At 36.2% G+C, this 23,046-nt stretch overlaps 1 protein-coding gene across 3 annotated transcripts in view; it reads right to left on the reverse strand.

Annotated features, from left to right (window-relative positions):
• Positions 1–860: 860 nt before the first annotated feature.
• Positions 861–23,046, reverse strand: part of BRINP3 (bone morphogenetic protein/retinoic acid inducible neural-specific 3) — a 396,539-nt gene continuing 374,353 nt past the window's right edge. For all 3 annotated transcript variants that reach the window (XM_008572252.1, XM_008572253.1, XM_008572254.1), the window contains exon 8: positions 861–2,336. In XM_008572252.1, coding sequence (XP_008570474.1) covers positions 1,220–2,336 — 1,117 coding nt within the window. In that variant the 3' untranslated portion in view covers positions 861–1,219. The remainder of the gene's footprint in view (positions 2,337–23,046) is intronic.

Here is a 23,046-nt window from a genome sequence, read left to right on the forward strand (position 1 = left end):
TGCCCTGAGAAATGCCTTTGTGACTTCAATATTGAAGGTGGCGTAAATAGTGCATTTGTTAAATAATAAGAAAATATCACAAAATAGCTAAACAATAGCTGAGTGATAAATAACATAAACTTATTTTATAGATAGCAGCATATGGCTAAACAAAAATGAAATTTAAGTTTATATAAGGAAAGAGCTACTTACGTATCTAACACTATATCTCAGGTTATATGGGAACTCAACTTTCAAACCAAAAATTTGAACTAAAATTAGTTTTATATTGAAAGAGTTTTCTCACTAAAATATCTCTTAGTAATAATAGTTTCTCTGAGAGAAAAAAATCTATTTACATTCAAACTAGTTATTTGAGCATTTATTTTATACCATTACATTACAATTTGTGAATTCTAGAAATGGCATTTTACTGACATTGGTAATGTGCTGGAATAAGTAGGTTTTCAGGACTTGAAATAAAAATGATTGTGCAGAATATGCTGATTATTGGATAGTAGAACGTGGAAAGAGAATGACTAAGTTGCTAAGGAAATTAAGGGTTTACTTTCTCCATGATATGCCTTATAATCCCACTGATTTTTTCTGTATGTTTGTTGAAATCTTCTGATATATACTTGGGAATTAGTTTATCTGACTATTTTGACAATGATTGTGTATCTAGGATTGGTTTCTAAAGACACCACTGCTGTATGCTATGAACCATAAAAATGCACTGTACCTACTTGAGTTTTCCATAAAGATAGTCAAAAGGGACCTTCAAATGTTTCCATTAAAAAATCTTGGTGAATTTTCCCCAGGTTCTAACAAACTATATCAAAATAGAACTCATTTCATGGAAAAAAGGAATCCCACAGCACTTCTTTTTAATAACTGTTCAGCTACAAAATTTTATTGGTATCTTTTTATGTTCCCTCTAGAGGATGTAATGCACAAAAGCATTGCCACGGAACATATAAAATTACAAATGAAATTTATTGTAAAAAGTAGAATGTCTTCTAGACTGGTGTCAGTATTTATTTCATTCATAAACCCAAACTTCAGTATAATATATTCATTGTCAGCAAGTTCATGTGTGTAAATTGCCATCCAATGTTATTGACTGATATAAGACAGATATTGAAAAGACAATTTAAATGTACTCTTCCAAACATAAACTGTTCCACAAAAGCACTGTAAAAACTCCTTCAAGATTCTGGGTTGTGCTTGACATTTAGGGTTAACTACATAATTTGGTCGTGTCATAGTCCATTGTGTTTGGCAATTTGGCATTGAACGCCTGCAGAGCAGATTGGATCCTCACCACTTCACTAGTAGACAGCTTGAGTCTGTGACGAAGCAAGCAAGAGAAAAGATCTAGACGGCGCTGACCAGGTGGGGAGAGTTTATTTACACGGTCTCTTATCTCTAGTAGTTGTAAAAGTGCTGAATCCTGGGATCCCTGAGTATAGGGGTAGTCCAGCTGCAAAATCAGGTCCCGAATTGCTTCAGGGTCAAAGTGCATGCTGTAGCCAAACACTTGAATGTTATTGATTTTCATATAGCCCAGGTTCCGGGAAGGGTCAATAAACTCCAGAGGCTCGTAGTAAATGCTTTCATTGCCATTGGGGCCATTTGACTTGATGCGACTCCTCAGGTAGATGTGCACTGTCTCAAAAAACGTCTTCCACTTGTTCCCCAGAGTTAGCGTCCAGTTGTAACACTGCAGCGGGAGGTCCAACTTAGTCCGCTCCCAGTCTGGAAAGCTGTTTTCATTCACAGGCATGAACCAGCTCTCAGAGTGGCTGCCTCCGAAGGGATTGATGTAAACAGCCAACACGGGCTCCAAGGTGCTGTTTTTCGTTAAGCAAATCTGTAAAGAGAGACCCAAGATCATATGCACCAGACTTGACTTGTACTTGTTACTCTTCAAGGTGAGGAGCATCCGTTTACGCCAGGAGGGGTCAAACCAGCTATTGAGGCGCATGTCATTGCTGATAAAAATGGCATGGACTTCTATTCGTCTGTCCGTTTTCTGTAGCAGGTACTTCATCTCGAGATCTTGCAGGTCGGTCTCAAAGCCAATGTAGTGATCGGTGGACTCCGCCACTTCAGGCTTGCAGAGCCCCTGGCTCAGCATGTAGCCGGTGTTGCAGGTGCCGCAGCGGGTGCGGTTGTCCTGGGCGCAGGTCAGGCAAGCGGAGGCGTCGCCCACCGTGCAGGGAAGGAAAGCAGTGCAGACCACCTGGTCATTCGGACACGTGCACGAGTGCGTCTCTTCTGAAAAGCTGCCCAGGAGGCCGTTCTCATTGCAGTAGAGAAAAGACTGGATGCGAGTGAGCCAGTAGGTTGAAGTTCTAGAAAAGCAAAGAAAACGAACCTGCATAAGTATAAAGACTTTTTTGTGTGTGTACTGCTATTTAATAAACCTTAGCTCCCAAAGCTTCACTATCATTTCTTCAGGCCATCTCCAGTTAGTAATGTAAATCAAATAAAAGATCCATATAGTTTATAAATGAAATATATATCCATATATATGTATGTATAATCTATTCATCGTTGTACAAGACACAAAATTAGAAAGAGACAGAGATACTTGATTCGAACTGAAATATTGCATTTCTAAACATTCTGCACCTTCTAAAGAGAGACTGCATGCCATCTCATTAGTGTACCTGGAATTTTATTGTAAATATAATTAGGTCGGTTATTGTTTTGCAATAATAAACAGCAGAAAATAAAAGTTGTTTATCATAAAGTGTCTAAAGTAGAATTACAGAGTATAAATTATGATTGTTCATTCATTCACTCATTCACTCTTAGCTTCATAGAGCCCTAGTTTTGCAGAGAGCCTGAATAGAAAGTAAAAGACAAATGAAATAATATAAACAACTTTCAATTGTCAATCAACGTATTTAGATCCTAGGGTTTTACCAACATTGAAAGAACAAGTACCCACTGAGAGAAAAAATGTTATTAAGACTTGTTTGATTGGGCCGGCCCGGTGGCACACTGGATAGTGCGCCGCTTGGGAAGCGCAGCGGCGCTCCCGCCCAAGGGTTCGGATCCCACATACGGACTGGTTCCCGCTCACTGGCTGAGCGAGGCGCGGGGGCAACACCGAGGGTTGCAATCCCCTTGCCGGTCCCCGGTCCGGTACGGGGGCAACACTGAGGGTTGCGATCCGTTGCCGGACACGGAAAAAGACAAAAGACAAAAAAAAAAAAAAAAGACTTGTTTGATTTTATTCTTGCAGTCTGCTCAAGAAAAAGTTGAAAATATCTCATTAAAACCAACAATCTCTTTCAATAAAGGTTAAGTATGTTAGTTTAATGCCCCGCCCGAGGGTTCGGATCCCACATACAGACCGGTTCCCGCTCACTGGCTGAGTGAGGCACGGGAGCAACACCCAGGGTTGCAATCCCGTTGCCGGTCCCCGGTCCGGTACGGGGGCAACACTGAGGGTTGCGATCCGTTGCCGGACACGGAAAAAGACAAAAGACAAAAAAAAAAAAAAAAGACTTGTTTGATTTTATTCTTGCAGTCTGCTCAAGAAAAAGTTGAAAATATCTCATTAAAACCAACAATCTCTTTCAATAAAGGTTAAGTATGTTAGTTTAATGCATTTGATTTGTGTCATTATTATTTTTTTTTCTTATCAGGCTAATCATGATGCCAATTTAAAATCTCATGTTTCCTATTTTCCCACATTATTGAAACTCTTTTTGGTGTGTTGAAAATCTCACTAAAATAATGAAAGAAAAGCGGTGGCCTCGTAATCAGATAATTTGTTGTTTTTACTGTGTTGCTTTCTCATACTAGCTTTACATCACGGGAAATTTGCATGGCTTCTATAACCCACAGTTTTCTCATGTGGAGAATGGGAATACTAATATTTTCCATTTTGAGTTTTTTAAGAAATAAATTAGACTCAACCTGGGCGCATGTGTTTAGAATATTGCACAATGTCTCACAATAGACACTCAAAAATTGTGTCTATGTTTTGTATCCTTATGCCTTTCTGTTGTTCATATTTACTACATTTTGGATTTTCTGCAAAACACATATATTGCATTCGATCCTTTAGATTTATTACATTGCTACAGTTTTAAGTAATTTATATGTGTAGAACACTGGTAACATATAGGCACTAATCTGTTTAAACAAACAATAAAATTAATTTATTAAGATATTCAGAGTAATACTTGAGATATTTGTATTACAAATCTATTTTTGGTCTCTGCCCATCTTCGCCTTGCAATGTAATACTTTAAGGTAAGCTCTTCCCTTAAAAAATAATTAAATAGCTCCTTCATTCTCTCTTGTACAATCTACTTGTTTTTCTTCATATTGTCCTTTCCACTTAAAATTTTATGTTATTGTGTACTAACTTGGTTATAGTCTGTTTCTCCTATTAAATATAATACTCAGCTTGCCAGAACCCTGTATGTTTTGTTCATAGCTACATATTCAGTCCCAGTAGAATGCCAGGAGATCACAAGGCTTTGATATTTATTGATTACTGAATAAAATGCATGGATGAATTGAAGGAACATTTTTTCAATAAGTGCATGTTTAAGTAAAATGTAAAACCTTAAACTGAACATTTAATACAGTTGGGAAGCCTTAGCTCCCACGTTGTGGAAGTGGAGTCACAATATATACACTTTGACATTTACACAATGAATTATATACAAAAGCCTTTCTCGCCCAAGTTCTGTAAATGTAACTGCTTTCTATAGTCGCAGAAGAAAAGACAAAAACAAACCAAAACATAAAGCATTTTTTGTTTAATTATTTCTCACATTGAAAATCACTGACTGGAATCCTAAACCTACTAGATTCATGCTGTGGTTTGAATATGTCTCCCAAAGTTCATGTGTTCAAAACTTGATCCACGATGTAGTGATGTTGGGAGGTGATACCTAATGAGAGGTGTTTGAGTCATGGAGTCAGGCGCCACATTCATTAATGGATCAATTCCGTTATTGTGGGGGGTTGGTTCCTTATAAAAGGACTATTTTGGCCCCCTCTTGCTCTCTCTCACCCTCTCTTTGCCCTTCCACCTTGGGGTGAGAGCGAGAAGCACTTTGATTTTGGACTTTCTACCCCCCAGAACCATGTGCCAATAAACTTATGTTTATTGTAAATTACCAATCTGTGGTATTCTGTTATAGCAAAACAAAATGTACTAAGAAAATTCGTTCCTTTGTTTCTCTAGATATTTTTAAGATAAGTTATCTGAGAAACTCTTTCAGGAGTATGCCCAAGGGTTGTGAAGTAACAAAGATGTGAGGCTTTCGGGCACTTCATGAGCCGTACATCTATATGTGAGTATCTCTGATACTCTCACCGTGGTTCCTTGTTTTCTCACCACAGAATATATGTGCAAAAGCTTCCTTTTTCTGGTTTATGAAATAACATGATTGATTATTCCTGTATTCAGGTTCAGAATACAGAGATTAATATTTCTGATTTTTATCTGCAGTTACATGTTTATTTCCTTCCATTCCTTCTCAATTCATTCATTCATTCATTCATTCATTCATTCATTCATTCATTTCTTTTTCTTTCTTTCCCTGTCGCTTTTTCCTTCCTACTTTTCTCTTTCCCTTCCTCTTCCTCCTTTTTCCCCTTCCCTCCTCTTTTTGCTTCTTTCTCTAGTCCTATTTATTTCTGTCTAATATAAAGTATATAAAATATATATCCAGTCTGGATTGAAAATTACATTTTCTTCCCTGAAACCAAAGCACAAATTCCCTGAGCCAACTCATCTCTCACTGTAATATCTAATCATGTTTTCAAATCATAAGGACAAAACAAAAAATGAAATAAATAAACCTAAGGCTAAAGACAGGACTCACAAAACTAGGGCACTGTAGAAAGAATGATTTGGACACTTTAGAAAAGCAATGGCTTTTCTAGTTTTCAGTCTTTTTCAATCCTTTTCACATCCCGCAGGTGTATTACTGGAGGCATGTGTTTCAGCTTCTTGGGTTTCACCTTGTCATGTGTGAGTACTGATAACTCCACATGCTGTCAAAGCACTGGTACCACGGGATGGAAGAGGGAGTTTGTGTATTACTTGCTGCTTCTCGTCCTTTCTCCCCAGTACCTACTTTTTAACTATTTTATTGTATTTCATGAGGAAGGAATAGATCTTTCAGGGAAAAAGCAATTCAATGACCTGTCTTTACTCCTTGTAAAAGCTTGGTGAAAGCAGCCATCAAAAAAAGAGACTAAGCGTGTTTCAGGATTGTAAAATGGATTTTTCACTTATCCAGAAGTTCACAAAGTTGTTTTTTTCCCGACCAAGTAAAATTTAGTTATTCTTTATTTTAAAACTTAAAAAAAAAATTGATGAGAAAGTTCTTCAAAATTCAAAATTAGGTTGTATCAAGTATCTTTTCACTGTTTTCTTTTATTCCTAAATATTAAAACAAATAAAATACCACATTTTATATATATATATATATATATATATATATATACACACACACATATATAGCCATGATTGATTCAAATTATTTAGGGTCTTACTAGGGCTAAGGATTGAGAATGTGATGTTGGAAGATGAATTGCAAACTGGATGGGCAGCAGGCAGGTACTGTTCTTATCAAATTTGTGATCTACTTAATAGCACTTTAGTAAACATTTGCTAAATAAAGGACAGAAGAGAGGACGCTTAAAAAGGAGGGAGAGAGGGAGTTAAGAAAGGGAAAGGGGGAAAGAAATTATAGTGAAGGAACTATTGATTATGGAAGAACAGAAGAAAGAAACTAAGAGAAAGAAAAAATCAACATGATAAAAACAATGATATGGACCAATTCAAGTATATAGAAACTTCTTAACTATCAGGAAGAAAGTTAGCATTTTGAAAATAATTTCTAAAAATGCTTTTAGAGCATAGTATTACAAAAAAGAAAATATATTCCAAAGGTAATCTAAAACTCATTTGGAAAAAAAGAAAAAGTCATTAGCTAAAGAGCCTGTAGTATTTATAGCATTGAACAACCACATGTCATACTAATGTGAGGAGTTTAGATGACTGTTTAGTTCAATCATTTCTGTCCAACCTGTAATATTCTACATGTGTCTGCAATCTGATATTTTTCACAGAATAAACATCATATGAAAGTCAAAAAAACAATAGACTGGGAGTTTGAATATCTGAATTCCAGGCTGGACCTCACCCTGTGACCTGGCACAAGTTACTCAGCTTCTTTAACCTTCAGCAAAAACTGGAATTCAAACAAACCTTGGGTCTAGTTTTGAATCTGCATGTCTCAGCAATATATATATCCTTTATATATATATAAAGCCTTCTGAGCCTCACTGTGTTCACTGTGATTTCTTTTGCTGATCTGTTGCTAGGATGAAAGGACATTACAATATAAATCCCACCTATAACAGAGTCTCACGACTCACAGCTGCTCATAATGAAACAACACAAATGAAATGCTTGTCTCTAAAATTTTTCTGTTATTAAGAACACCAACTAAGATATGATCTTATTCTTCTAGTTTTACTGATATTAAGTGTGATTGGTGAACCAAATTCCTGGGCCCCACTGCAGACATATAGGAATTTGTAGAAGTGGTGCCCAGGAATTTCACATTAAAATGTGTAGCCCCAGAGAATTGTTAGGTACACACAGAGGCTACAAGGTTGCTATGTATGTAAATTAAGAACCAAAAACCATTATTAGGGGTTCCTTAAATACCACCTAGCCATCAATATGGGAGAATATGTCCAGAAGAAGATACAGAAGGAAAAAGTTGAGTTTTCTGTAGAGAGGAGCACAGCAGCAGATAGTTTTGAATTTACATGCATTCAGGGGTCTGTAGCCACTATGTACACTAAAATTTACAAACTCTCCACAAGAAACTTTTGCCATATTCATACACAAGAAAAATAAACCGAACAGTAAACTTTAACTTAATAAATGATTTCTGATATGTTCCAGTCATGCTAATTAACTGTTTAGTGAACATCTTTAATGTAATGGACCAGCCACATTGTATTATTTTTTTTTCAATCCTTCACAGCAGCTTGTAAATGTTATCCCCATTTTAAACATAAAAGTGACTGAGCCTGATAAGTTTTAATGACTTACTCAGTTACACGTCTATTTAGCATAAAATGAAGACAAACTCAGAGAAGCAAATCTAAATATTATTTTAAAAAATGAGTGTAGAAAGTGTTGTACTGTAGAACAGCAAGGAAAAGCTCTTAACAAATAACCTCAGAAAAAAATGTCCACTTACTGCCATAAAAGGAAAAAATTCAAAGATAAAATAACCTTATTTGTGGCATAATGCTTAGGTTCTTGAGCACCAATTCACTATATTGTTTCAAGACTGTTTTCTTGGAAGCCAAACTGCAAACTTAGAATCCTGTTTCATTTATCTCATGTGTGAATCGGTAATAAAAATATATCATAGGGTCGTTGTAAGAATTAAAACACAATTGCAGGAAAACACTTAGTGCCTGTACACAGAATAAACAGGAAATGAATATAGATTATTATTCCTATTATTATCATTGTTATCATTACTGTCATCTTTTAAATAGATATCACTGTAAGCAGTTGCTTTATTATAACTGTTTTATCCCCCAGAAGATGGAGCATTTCATTTCCTTGTCAACAATTCATGCATTCATGCATTTCCCTGTATTTTTCCCTGCATCTAACCTTTTTTTTAAATAGACACATTTTGATAACATGATTAAAACTGTATTTTAAAGTACGGCCTCTTTGTGATAGTTTTTTTTGTTTTTTTTGTCTTTTTGTCTTTTTCCGTGTCCGGCAACGGATCGCAACCCTCAGTGTTGCCCCCGTACCGGACCGGGGACCGGCAACGGGATCGCAACCCTCGGCGTTGCTCCCGCGCCTCACTCAGCCAGTGAGCAGGAACCGGTCTGTATGTGGGATCCGAACCCTCGGGCGGGAGCGCTGCCGCACTTCCCAAGCGGCGCACTATCCAGTGCGCCACCGGGCCGGCCCAAGTTTTTAAACCTTCAAAAACCTGCGAAAACAATATTGCTCAAATTCAGAACATACATTTTAGATGCATAACAGTTTGCACTGAGGTTTTAGAACATATGTTGATACAAAAACAATTACCTCCTCTCACAGTTAAATCCTCTCTGAGCACTAATAATCTTATTTCAAAGGTCCCTTTTTCCAACCTTCTAATCCTTTATTGCTCTCCTAATCTGTGCAACATGGACTCATATTTTAAATCCTAAACAGTATAATCTTTTATATCTTTTTAAAGTTAAAGACTATTCTTTCAGGTAGGCCATTTCATTTCAGCCTTCATATATTTGTTCTTCTCAGACCTTAATACTTTGAGCTAAATATAAATTTGGGATTAAGCACCCACAGCATTTAAACAATCATAAATTGATTGTTAGCTCAGTCAAAGACAGATAAAACCAAATAATGTTCTGTCAGTCTCCCTTTTCTGATGCTGCTGCTCTGGCCACCTTAGGCTTGGCAGTGCCGCCTGGGGCTTATGATGACACTCCTGACAAACAATAGTTTCACTCTGGTGCATAATTTTACACCCTGAGAAAAGGAAATGTTACTTGGGCCGGCCCGGTGGCGCACTGCTACAGTGCGCTGCTTGGGAGTCCGTTTCCGGACCCGGAAAAAAACAAAAAGAAAAAAAAAAAAAAAAAAAAAAAAGAAAAGGAAATGTTACTTTCAAAGGTTCCTTGGCTGTAAGTCTCCCAAGGAAGTACACACACACACACACGCACACACACACATTTTAACTTATGAACCCGAATACAAGTACCTATTAATTTTTGCTTGCGAAAGTACAATGAAGAAGTGGGTGAAGCAGTTGAAGATGTAGGTTATATTTTAAAGAATATTGCATCAGCTGATTATAACATTCATTGGTTTTTTTTCTCAGGTGCACAGTACTCCTACGAGCATTATTTAATTTTGTCCTCACGACTCACGCTATTCCCTGATATTAAGAATGCTTATCACCCCAATTTACGAGTAAGAACATGAGTTATAAAATGTTTAAATAACTAGAACTTGCCCAAGGTCAAACAGCTAGTAAGTGCCAGAGCTGGAACTAAAGGCCCTCCCTAGTCTCCTCACTGCAGAATCACAACTGCACATCACTATGAACACATATAATCCAAGTAATTTGTTAATTCATTTGGTTAAGTGGTCTACGCAGAAAAATCTTACTTATTAGAGAGCTATAGAAAATGTCTGTCTACATCTATGCTGCATTAGACAATATAGTTCAAGAAAAATCAATAGATATTCTTTCTTCACTTATGACATAAAATATAAAAAGAAATAGGTCAACATTCAGAGTGAGAAATATGAATCACACAAAGGTAAACACAATTACTTTACTGTAAGTAAAGAGAAAAGATTACCCAAAAATAAAAATATTTTTTCAGCTAGAGTCCACATTTAATTTTCTTCCAAAGATTACCATAATTTGAGATATTTTTCAATAAATAACCTTTTACATTAAGATAAAAGAGCTCAAAAAGCATTATTATATGCATGTTCAGATTGTTAAGTGGTCAGTGTAACTGAGAAATATTGACACAAATGCAATTACTATTTTGCAAGTATGGATAAATCAGGCATCTCCTATATAATTTCATAACATCCTGGTTTTCACCCACCATAATATTCATTATACCAGGTCATTATTATCAAATCACCTGCATCTTTCCTTATTACACATGCTGCGAGGGAAAAGATATATCTGTTAACGTCACTATTTTATTATCGTAAAATACCTAAATCAGTTTACAGTGTTTATGTGTAAATTCCCTCATTACAACCTCCTAGATCTTTATTGCTCTTGAGATCTGTATATCATGCATCTAAACTTGAAAATGTAAACAATACAATTTAAGTTTTTTAAAGTAAAACATTAGTTACAAAAAGGTTATTTCATTTCATCCTTTACAGATCTGTTCATTAGGGATCCTAATATTTTAAACTAAATATAAATTTGACATGAATAAATAAATTAATGAACAGAATAGAGAGGTAACTAGAAAAGCAAATTTAGGCCTAAATTGGAAATACTCATTGTTGTAAAGATTGTTTTTTAATATTTTATATGATTTACCTGATATCCAGTGAATGACAGACATTTTAAAAACCGGTCTTATTTTCATAATATCTACTTTTTTTTTTTTTTGTCTTTTGTCTTTTTCCGTGTCCAGCAATGGATCGCAACCCTCAGTGTTGCCCCCATACCGGACCGGGGACCGGCAATGGGACTGCAACCCTCGGCGCTGCACCCGCACCTCGCTCAGCCAGTGAGCGGCCGGTCTGTATGTGGGATCCAAACCCTTGGCGGGAGCGCCGCCGCGCTTCCCAAGCGGGACACTTATCCAGTGCGCCACCGGGCTGGCCCTAATATCTACTTTTTAAAATATGTTTTGCCACCACTTTCCTACCAATTTAGAGAAAGTCAATAAATTAATCCTGTTAAACATTGAAAACAAACCAAACTATAATTTAAATAATGTAATCCAATTTTAAGGTGCTTCTAAAAGTGATACTATTGAGCTTCTCCCCAAATTGAATGTCTCTGAACTTAACATTTTCTCCTCTCTTTCTACAACTATCACTGTCATCCTCATGGTGCTTGTCCTCAATTATGTCATCTTCAAAGGGTGACCCAAATTCATCCCTTCGTGTATCAATTACGGCAAGAACACGGTTTCTGAAGGCCCTGAGCCTGCTGTTTTTATCATTTTATCAGATTTGTATGGCCAAGATAATCTTAAATTGATCAATCTCTAATCTCATGACAGGCCTATGTCTTTCATAAAAAAATTAAATTCTTCTGCATAACTTTGAAGGCTTTACAATTTGACAACACCTAGCTTTTATTATTCAGTACAAAAGTTTCTCCACTTACAAAGGCTGTCTCTGGTGATTTCATGCTAAATATTAACTATGTTGAAGTCTCACAGAATCAAATGTCTTTTTTCCTCTGCTGAGCCAGCTGAGGTTCAAATTCAATTACTTTTATTCTAAATGGTCTAACTTACAATGACTTTATTCTTTGAACAGATATATGTTATTATCTATATTTTACTCTATTTGTAATTAAGTCATGTATAATGATATATTGTTGTGCAATAGATGCTTATTTCACTCATGATAGTATCTGTAATTGTCTACAAATCAGTTTTTCTAGTTGAAATAGAAGCTCCTCAGAAAGAAGAAAATGTATGTTGTTACACTGGAATCCCTAGAAACCAGCAAAATGCCTTCCCACCCAACCCCTCTAATAAAATTGCTAAATCAAAACTGAATTATGAACTATGTTTGCATAAAAATGTGAGATTTAATGTTTTCAAAAACTTTCTCACTAGAGAATACCAAATAATTCCGTCAATAAATGTTTTAATAAGTATACGAGCTGGAAAAAAATGGACTAAATTTCGAAACCTGAAATTAAATAAAAGAACAAATATGAAAAAAGATATGGGTGCACCTGATGTAGAGGTTCTGCGAGAATACCTGGGCACAGGAGACAATGTCTAGTATACTCTAAAGGTAAAAATTTGATTTAGAGACCTAATATGAAGTTAGGCTAGGAAGATGGGTACTATGCACTCAAAAAGTCAGCTTCAAAATAAACAACCAACCACCAAAACTCCAGTAAAAGAATAGAACAAAATGAGTGCCTTCCCTGACCTCAGTGTTTGTAGAAGAGAAAATACATAAATACACGTTAAAAATTCATAAACATAAATGAAAATAATAATTTATTTTAAAGTGCTCCCAAACTGTTGTCTTGTGGCAAAATTAAATGTATATATTTTCCAGAGGAATATACATTCTATAAAGGACCTAAAGAATCAATATACATTAAATTACTTTGAACATTAGCTCACAAGCACAAATTAAAAAAAAAAAAAAAAAACACATGAGGAATGAAGTTACCAAGAGCAAGAATTAGCCAAAAGCAGAATCAGAACATCATAGGCTACAGAAAGGGGAATTATCTGATATGTAAAGTAAAATATCAGGCACATATTTAAATACTATGACGGGAATAAAAATATATGAGAAAGGCATAAGGGACTATCAAAATAAATTTGCAAAGCTAAAAGAAATAATGTCTATAAGATGATGATGATGGTGATGATGATGATGATGATGGTGATGATGATATTTGCAATTTAAACTTCACTGGAAGGTAAACAGAAAACCCAGGACTTCTTTCCATGGTCTCCCTTTATTCTGAAGTGTTCTGTCCTTCACCCAGTTTTCATTTTACAAGCTTTTCTCTATTGACCTCATCTAGCCTCCCAGTTTCAACTTCCATGTGCAACCAAATGACTGCCAGTATCTCCAGCCCAGGTCTCTTTCTTGAGATCCAAAAATTGCATTAGAGACTGTACATCTACATTTGGTGCATCACAAATATCTCAAACTTAATGGGTCGCAGCTCAATTAATTCATTTTTATTCTTTTTATTTCTTCCACATTGCTCCTAATTCATTTGTAGTAACAATTTTAGAGAACACAGACAACGAAGGCAGAGAACTCAGCGTGTGCTGATAACCCTTCATTCTTTTTTGCCAACTAATGTAAGCAAAGTAGGGAGAAACTGACAGCATTCCCATCTCACTCAGGGGAAAAAAAAAAAAAAGTCAGTGTCCTGAGATTGACGTAGAAGGCCCTGAACTAACTGCTGTGCTCAGACTTCTGATCTCTCTGACATTTCCAGCTCTTTCATCTTCACCGACTCAGCTCCAGCCACACCAGAACATGTCTTCGTGACCCCTCTTTAGGGCCTCTGAAAGAGCTGTTTCCCCTCCCTAGAATACTCCCCTTCATATTTACACATGGCTAACTGCACATGCCCCTAAGTGAGGATAGCCACTTGATCTTGATTAAGACACGAAATTACAAATATCATCACCTTTGGAAGTCAGTAGCATACATCAGCAATCCAAGAAAATGATCAGGTTAGCCAAAACTCCAGAAATGCTACCCAGCACATACCTCCAAAAGAGTAAAAGCCTCACTATCTACCTCAAAACTGTAAGATTACACAACTCATTTGTGGGAGGCATTCTGAGTGGAACTGTGAGTTGATGGAGGTGGGGCAAGAACTTTTGCATTACTGAGAGGTAGCATTTTTATCTAAATACGAAGGAAATATTTGTATTATCTTTTTTTTTTTTCCTTTTTTGTCTTTTTTCGTGTCCGGCAACGGATCGCAACCCTCAGTGTCGCGCCCGTACCGGACCGGGACCGGCAACGGGATCGCAACCCTTGGTGCTGTGCCTGCACCTCGCTCAACCAGTGAGCGGGAACCAGTCTGTATGTGGGATCCAAACCCTCGGCGGGAGCACCGCCGCACTCCCAAGCGGCGCACTGTAGCAGTGCGCCACCGGGCCGGCCCTTGTATTATCTTTAATACTACTTTTCCAAGAACTTTTTGAAGTACCCTCGTAAAATGAGCATTACTTAAAGGGGCTATTAAGATTATCAATTTAGAGTAAGATTTTTAAAAGATTAGATTAAAAATTCCAAATTTTCCCCTCTATACAAAATTATACAAAAAATAACAGCCGTATTCTCTCTCAACTTCAGAACACACATAAATTTAAATTCTATCTAGAATGTTTATGCCTTTGTACTACTTCCAACTTTATGCTATTTTCCTTTTGGGTAACGCTTCTCTGACCATTGCTGCTTGTTTCCTAAACTTGCTTTAAAAGTTGCCACTGAAAGCATTTCTTGAAGTCAGTGGTTCAGATTCCGGTACATTCCAGCTGCCAAAAAAATCCAGAAACAAACAAAGGCATTTTCTGAATTGCCTAGGAAGAATTAGGCGTCTTCTCTGTGCTCAAATTGCAATTAGTACCTATTAAAATAAAACCTAATGTTCTAATTATTTGTTTTTATATCTCTTTTGCTAAGGTCTAAAACTCTTACGCATTCATCTTTGTGTTCCTAGTATCTATTAATATTAGACATATTTCCCAGGAGAAAAGAATGGGGGAATGAATGAAAGTGATGGGGTAAGTGTGCGCTTCTCAGGGTTTTTCTTAATGAACATGTAAACAGAAATTATCTTATTCACATATTACAATCATCTCCATGCTGTGTGAATATTTGAATATCAGTGAAAAGAATTATAAACCAAGACCTATGTAGATTCCAGGAAGAATTATACAGAATATTAAGTAGATAATTCCATAGGTGAGTAGAAGGAGTCCTGGACTAGGACTCAAAACACTTGGGATTTGATCCCAGTCCAACATTTATTAATAGGGACGCCCCTATACTCAAAAGTAATAACTGACATTAAGGATCATTCTTTGTCTTTTTGATCATCATTATTCCTGCTCTGATTCTTGGTGACTTCAATATGTAGTCCAAGATTCAATCTACAACCATGGTTTCTCAGTTTTCTGACATCCTCATATTCAACAATTTTGAACATTCTCAACATCAGCCACCCCTTAGGTTTTTTTTTGTTTGTTTGTTTATTTGTTTGTTTTTGGTAACCATCATCTATTTTGAATTCCAAGGCTCATTATCATAATAATTTTGCACATACTTTCAATTCTCTGCTTTCACTTGTCAAAAACGTAACCCTAATTAAGTCCAAATCTTGGCTTACTCCATGGCTACACCTGAACAGGTTAACATGGATGGAAGGAAACATACAATCACGTTAACTGTTCTCACTCTAAATTTATAGTCACAAATTTCAAGAGGTTCTTCAATGCTACTTGTTAATTATAGTGCAATTCTCCCAGTTGCGTGGACTACTATCTAGTCACCTTGGTTTCTCTCTTTCTCTTATACCTGACAGTCAATCTTCCAGCACAGAATGGATTGAAGAGTGGTCAGAGTCGACAAAGCCAGAAGAATTGCAAGTCTATTGCAGTATAGTCCAGGTGAGGGATGACAATGACTTGAACTATGGTGATGGTTTTGAATTAAAGAAAAAAGTAATCAGAGGGAAAATAAATGGACAATTTTATTCGTAAATCAGACATTACTCTCCCATCTCTCTCTATAAACCACCCTTACCACATATTTGAAAGAAGTATAAGCTCCACGCTCCATCCTTCTTCCAATCTGAATATTTACATCATTTTATGCAAATATCAAAAAGTACCCCCCAAAGATAAAATGTGGATATTACAGGTCCATATTTGACACCTGCATGAACACAAGTGATCTAATTCCTTGCACAAAAACAGTCTCCAAGGACAATTTTCCACTTGCTTCTTTGAGCTGTAGAAAACAAATTCCTTGTACTTTAGAACAGTTCCCTCCTTTACCCGTTCACTTTTCATCACCATTATTCAGGAATATTGGGGTCCAGTCTCTGAACACCTAATTACACAATCAACAAAATATTTAACGGTAAAATAACTATCTAAGTTTTTTCTATTTTTTCCTGACACAAAGATAAAATAAAAGTCTCTTTCAATATTGGATGAACACCCACCCTGAGGTGGCTTTATGTAATCTAAACATGTTGTAATGTCAATAAGCCCATTTATTCATGTGCATAGGTCACTGTATCTTACCTTTTTTACATTATTGTGAAAATAAAATTATAGAATATATAAAGGTTCCAAAGAAATCTAATATCAAATAATTTCTGTCTTTGAGATTTTTCAATATCTACTATATTTATTCCCACCAGAAAAACAGCTCTTAATGGAACTATTTTTTTAACAATCCAAATATTTCTTTTAAAATTTAATTTTTACTTGTTAAGATAAAACATTTCTGTGCTTGGACAATAAGTGCAATTGAAATGGGTAACATTTTTACCATCACTCTTGAACTTTTCCTTCCTATAGGGCCTGTCAGTTTACTTTCATTACTGGTTATTAACGTAATGAATCTCTCTGGATTGAATCCACATTTCTCAACTTCTCCTCTCTTATGGCACATTCTCAGCATGGTCATATCTACCTCCATGGCTTTAATTATCATTTCCCTGCTCATGTATGGGTCTAGCTAAAATGTTTTCTGAATTTTATGCCCAAATATGTAACTGCTTTTTAGACATTCCCATTTAGACAAAGGCTTCATAACCACCACTAAAGCTAAAAAATGAGTGTGTTACACCCAATCTACTCTTGCATCTCACCTGCTCCTCCCCATAACTCCAACCAGTTCTTATAGTTTGTGTCCTGTTTAAATTAAATTCTCCACCAAGCACACCACTGCCCAAGCTAGAAATCTGAGAAAATCACAAACCATGCTTGATTTTCAAACTCTATTAAAAATGTCAACACCCCCCCAATATCTCAAGCTGTTAGAAATCAACAATCAATTACAAGTATTTTAGAATCTTTATCCATAATGTCTTGAAGACAGGATGTTTCTTATCACCCCACCATCTTATTACATTAGTCTCCTAACTAATGTCTCTGGTTTTGCCTTGTCCGCCCCTCCCCTGTAAACCATTCTGCACACAGTACTCAGAGATAGTTCTCAAACATGATTTTCATCAAGGCACTTCTTCTACCCACAAATTAGTGGCTCCATTGTCCTAGGATAACAATCAAATCGCAGGTATGTCATACAAGATTCTTTGTGATATGGTCACCATCTATCTCTCCAACCTATTCAATCACCATTCTTTTATTAACTTCTATTTCACAGTTTATCTCACTGAATCCTAAGACATTAATAATGTATTCTTGGGTGATATTTTTTTAAAGGGACGGTCCATACAATATTCCAGTTTGAGAGAACCTGGTAGTCTCTCAAATAAGGTTGAACTTGCTAAAGTCCTCTATGGAACATTTCACTGAAATCTTTCCCAAATCCCCATCCCTAATATGATTAAAGCTCCCTCATCCTTTAGGGCTTAACAAAGAAATTACTTCTCAAAAAAAGCTTCATATGAACCTTCAAGAAATGATCAAGTTTTCCTCTTATGTGCTCTCTAGTATCCTGTATTCGCTCTTGGTGCTGCATTTAGCATAATTTATTGTAATTATCTGTTTACCTTGTGCTTTCCTACAAGTGAAAAAAGAGGTGCTTCAAGACAAGACTTGCTCTGAGTACACTTGGCATGAAGTAGATATTAAAAAAATGATCTTGATAATAAATGATAAGGCACTGGTGGAATCACGCTTTCATGTGCCACACAGGAAAATCTAAATACCTGCAAAGCACTAAAGTTAGAACTTATGAAAGTCATCAGTCTTATGTATATGACTTATGTCCTTCAAATTATTGAACAATTGTGGGTAGCACAGAAATAATACCTATTCTATAATATGAATATCAGTGCTGTACTCTAACAACAAAGTTGCAAGGGTTTCACTGAAGTTGTGTGTTATAAGAGTGATAGTGAACAGGAGCATTTTCAGAAAGCTGATTGAATCATCAGCCTTTACAGTATGGACGAGATAGGTGTGAAGTCATTTAAAAAAAATCTTCTAATTCTGAAATTAGAAAAAAAGAATGTAATTTTGGATTAATCAATGGTATTAACAAATATTTAAAACTATTTGTATAACTCAAGGGGATGGAAACATGTTAGTAATGAAAAGTGGGGATTCAGTGAAGTAATATTGACAATGTTTATCTAGCAATATCCAAGGATGAGGCTGCCCTTGCAAAATGATACATGAGTTCGGACTTCTTGGCAATATATACTTTTAGTGACCATGAATGTGCCCAGACACAAAATGTAATACTATTAGGAACGAAAGCCAATGAGTTAAAACTCTTTTGCTCTGATTCCATGATCTCTAAGAAATCTTATGGTAATAATTTGGTTTCTGATATAACTTTCCTACAGGGATAAATCTGACTGACTGAAATGTATACAAGTATCATGGGACAGCTATGTCACCAAATAACAAAATGGCAATCGAGACTGCATATTATTCTTTAGGAGTTATATTGACTGAACTGTAATTCCCAAACTGGTCATTTTTATGGGGCTAATATAGATGGAGATCGTGAATCTGAATAGTCAGAAACTGGGCCATTGAAAAAAACACCAAGGAAATATCACCTGCCAGGAGTCCTGCAAAGGTGACCTTCATCCATCAAAAATGCCTCAAAAGTCACACTGTCAATGCAACAGCTTTAAAGGAACTTTGCCTAGTGCTGGGGATAAAGTCCTGTACTCAGAATCAGAACTGCAACGAATGGCTATGCCGTAAAATCACCAGAAAAGAGAGGGTTCCATGGCCCTTACAAATGTTTTATAGAAATAAGCAAATGTGGGGGGGCGGGGCAGGGCAGTGTATGTGTTAACTGGTGTGAAATTTGTACAATGGTTTAAGGAATGACAATTCACAACTTCAAAAGTTGGCTCACAACACATTAATACAAGCAGTAAACTTTGGTTCTATTTCACTTGATTTTGTTCATCAGACACACAGGAAAAAGCACATGGGTATTGTCTCCTAATTTTCTTAAACAATTTAATATTCCATTAGTTTTGTAAAAAATAAAATCGGAATATATCAGATGACTTTGTAGAAGATGGAAGCGATCTGGTATGCCTAACTTTCTTCGGCCTCACTGTTTTCAAGTTGAGACACAGAAAATGATGAATTAAATTAAATAATTAATCTATCCCCACATCTATTCAGTAAACAAATAGCAAAACCAACATTGTAATCCTTGGGTTCTCAGGCAGATTTATATAATGTAGAACATCTGTTTCACCTCAGTGACAAGACTTTCTATCAACCAAAATATCATCTGATTAGGGAAAAAAAATGAGTCTCCCTGGGTGATATCAGCAGTGACACAATCAAATGTGTATTCAAAATGTTCTGTTCTTTCTTACATGCAGGGTTGGCCACAACAATACAAATGAGAGCCTCTTATTAACTGGCAGAAAGATAGACAGAAAGTTATGTCACTTGAAGAGCTTAATCTGTTCTGCTGGTGGGGTTAAAAACCCATAAACTTATTCTGTCGTGTTGCCATCTCAGCCTTAATTTAATTTTTGAACAATAAATCCACTTTCTAATCACTTGAAAATCAGGTATTATTATTATTTTGTTTACAAAGTTATTTGAAATTATTTTTATTTTTCTATTCCTTTATTACCTTTGTCATTTACTACCTTTTGACAACAAAATGATTCTTCATAGGATAAAAGGAAAAGCCACATTATATGCAAATAATTGCTAAAATTATGAAATGAAAAAATTAGTTGATTAATTTCATTCATGTACATACATATGATACATAGACTAAGTACTTATTTTAACAAAAATAGTTTGACCTTATAAAACCATATATAGTTGGCAAGCCAAGGGTTAACAAAGGCCATTCAGGGACATAGTTTATCAGATCCTCTAATGGACATACTAGATTTCTGAACCACCTTCTCTCCAGTTTTCAGAGCCATCAAAATAATCACGCAGTCCTCATGCTCACCATTAAGTAATAATCGCAAATATATAATGTGATGTTTAATTTTAGATGTCAACTTGATTTGATTAAGGGATGCCCAGACAACACGTAAAACATCATTTAAGGGTATGTCTGTAAGGGGGTTTTCAGAGGAGACTGGCATTTGAATCAGTGGACTGAGTAAGGAAGATCTGCTCTCACCCAATGAGGCCAAGCACCATGCAACTGGTTGAGGGCCTGGACAGAACAAAAAGGCAGAGGAAAGGTGAATTTGCTCACTCTCTCTTCTGGAGCCAGGTTGCTCTCCTTCACCTGCCTTTGGACATCAGAACTTCAAGTTCGTTCCTCAGCCTTTGGACTCTGGAACTTGCACCAGCAGCCCACCCAGGTTCTCAGATGTGTGGCTTTGGAGTAAGAGTTACTATTGGCTTTCATTATTCTGAGGCCTTTTGACTTGGACTGAGCCAAACAACTGGCTTCCTGGGTTCTCCAGCCTGCAGATGGCTTGTTGTGGGACTTCTCAGTCTCCGTAATCATTTGAGCCAATTGCCCTAATAAATCCCCTTTATCTATCTTATTGGTTCTGTCTCTCTCAAGAACCCTGAATGATACACATAAACAGCACTCACTGTATGTCAGAGGATATTTAAAACAATTATATACATTAACACTTACTTAGTCCTTGCAACAGATCTCAGAGGTGAATACTACCATTTTCCAGATTTATGGGTGAGGTATTTAGGGAGGCCCATAAGTTACAGGACAGTCTATCTATAAAAATGAGGCAGAGTGCCTTCTTCTAACCACTCCACTTTATCATATTTGATATTATTGGCCCAAGAAAGGTTCATAAAGTGAAAAAACATTGAGAAAAGATATCTTTTCTAAGTAATTACAATTTCAGACTACCTTCTAAGGAAAGAGTTGTCTAAAATGTTTTAGGCAGCCCAGATAGATAAGCTTTGGAAAAAATGTGAGCTGCTATACTTTTTCTGGATTAACCAACATAAAGATGGGCATATAACTCATACTGGCATCTCAATATCATCATGGCATTTTATAATCTCTGTATAGGTTAGCTCAGTGTGCACTACTAAAACCCAGATTTCACAGATTAAGCTAAAGTCATGTGACCATGAGAATCATGTGGAGTAAACAGAATTCTGAAGTGACTTAGATCAGGGTGTCTGAGAGCCTTTCTACCTGCTTACACTCACCTGAGTTTCTGTTGGGAGTCATAAGGAATAGATTTTTAGGTCATATCTATTTTCCATAAACAAAACAAAACAAAACAACAAAAACAAAACAGGCACAGGGCTAAAACCAACTCGCTTTTGATTCTGGAAGTTAAATCATTATGTAAACACTTTAAGGCTGGTTTTTGACTCTTCTAACACACAATAAACCTGTCAGAAAATTATCATGAACCAGAGAAAACTGTTTTCAGTATAAGTTTGAGACTGAGGGAAGGGAATTAGTTTAGAATTTATGATAATCACATCCTTATCTAAATACATTTGTTTATTCAAAACTTCTTTCCATTCTGTTTTCAATTAAGAGGTCATCTTTATGCATACCAGAGTATACAGTATCTAGTTGTGTGAGGGGCAGAGGGAAACATGACACGTGATTTAACAATGGGTGTCTGGTCATTCATTGCCTACACAATGTCCATAGGTCTGTTATTCCTGCTAGGTGAACTTTGACTTTGTTCCACACATGTGCCACATAAAACTACTTTCCTAGTTTTCCTTGTAGTTAGAGGTAACTATGAGACACAGCTCTGACACAAACAGAATTCTATAGTGGGAGAGTCTGGGATACATTCCTTTTCCTGAAAGAAGTCAACAGCTATTGCTTTCTCCACCTCTTCCTGCTACTTACCCTGAAAATGGTCACGAGGTCTCAAGCTGCAAGAAGTCATCATGCAGTTACCAGACAACAAACATATAAGGAAAGTTGAGGTAAAGGAGGGTGGGGGGAAGCATGGATAACTGGCCCTGAAATCAAGTTGAGGGACCATTGGTGACAACTTCTTACAGAAGTCCTACTATTTCAAAAAGAAAAATCATGAAACCTGCTGTGCATGGGAAGTAGGCAGATGCCCCAGGGGTGGGAGCAACTTGAAAGGATTTACATAAATCTAAACAAAATTTTAGAAGGAGAACCTCAAAAAATAACTTGCTTTTACAAACTCTAGAATGAGCCAAGCAGGCCAAGTTCTTAGAACTTTTGTGAAATAAAGAGATATCATTACCAACAATCTGAAACAGAAAATTGAGCCTATTGGCTCAATAGACAGGTGATTTTATTTTACTGAAAACATTTAACAACACAACAACGAACAAAAGTATTAACAACTTGCGTAAGAATGTGGTTTTCAAGCATTATTGGATATACCTGAAAGTTTTTCAATGCTTGTTGAAATAAAATAGGGAAGTACGTAAACAAAAGGCTTTTTAAAAATTGGCAACAACGAACAAAAGTATTAACAACTTGCGTAAGAATGTGGTTTTCAAGCATTATTGGATACACCTGAAAGTTTTTCAATGCTTGCTGAAATAAAATAGGGAAGTACGTAAACAAAAGGCTTTTTAAAAATTGTGTTTTCAGCCTCAGCCAGCTATATGCCCCTAATGCCTTTGTTCTTGGAACAATGGCAAATT

Source organism: Galeopterus variegatus, unplaced genomic scaffold, assembly GCF_000696425.1.
Source record: "Galeopterus variegatus unplaced genomic scaffold, G_variegatus-3.0.2 Scaffold768, whole genome shotgun sequence".
Lineage (NCBI taxonomy): Eukaryota > Metazoa > Chordata > Mammalia > Dermoptera > Cynocephalidae > Galeopterus > Galeopterus variegatus.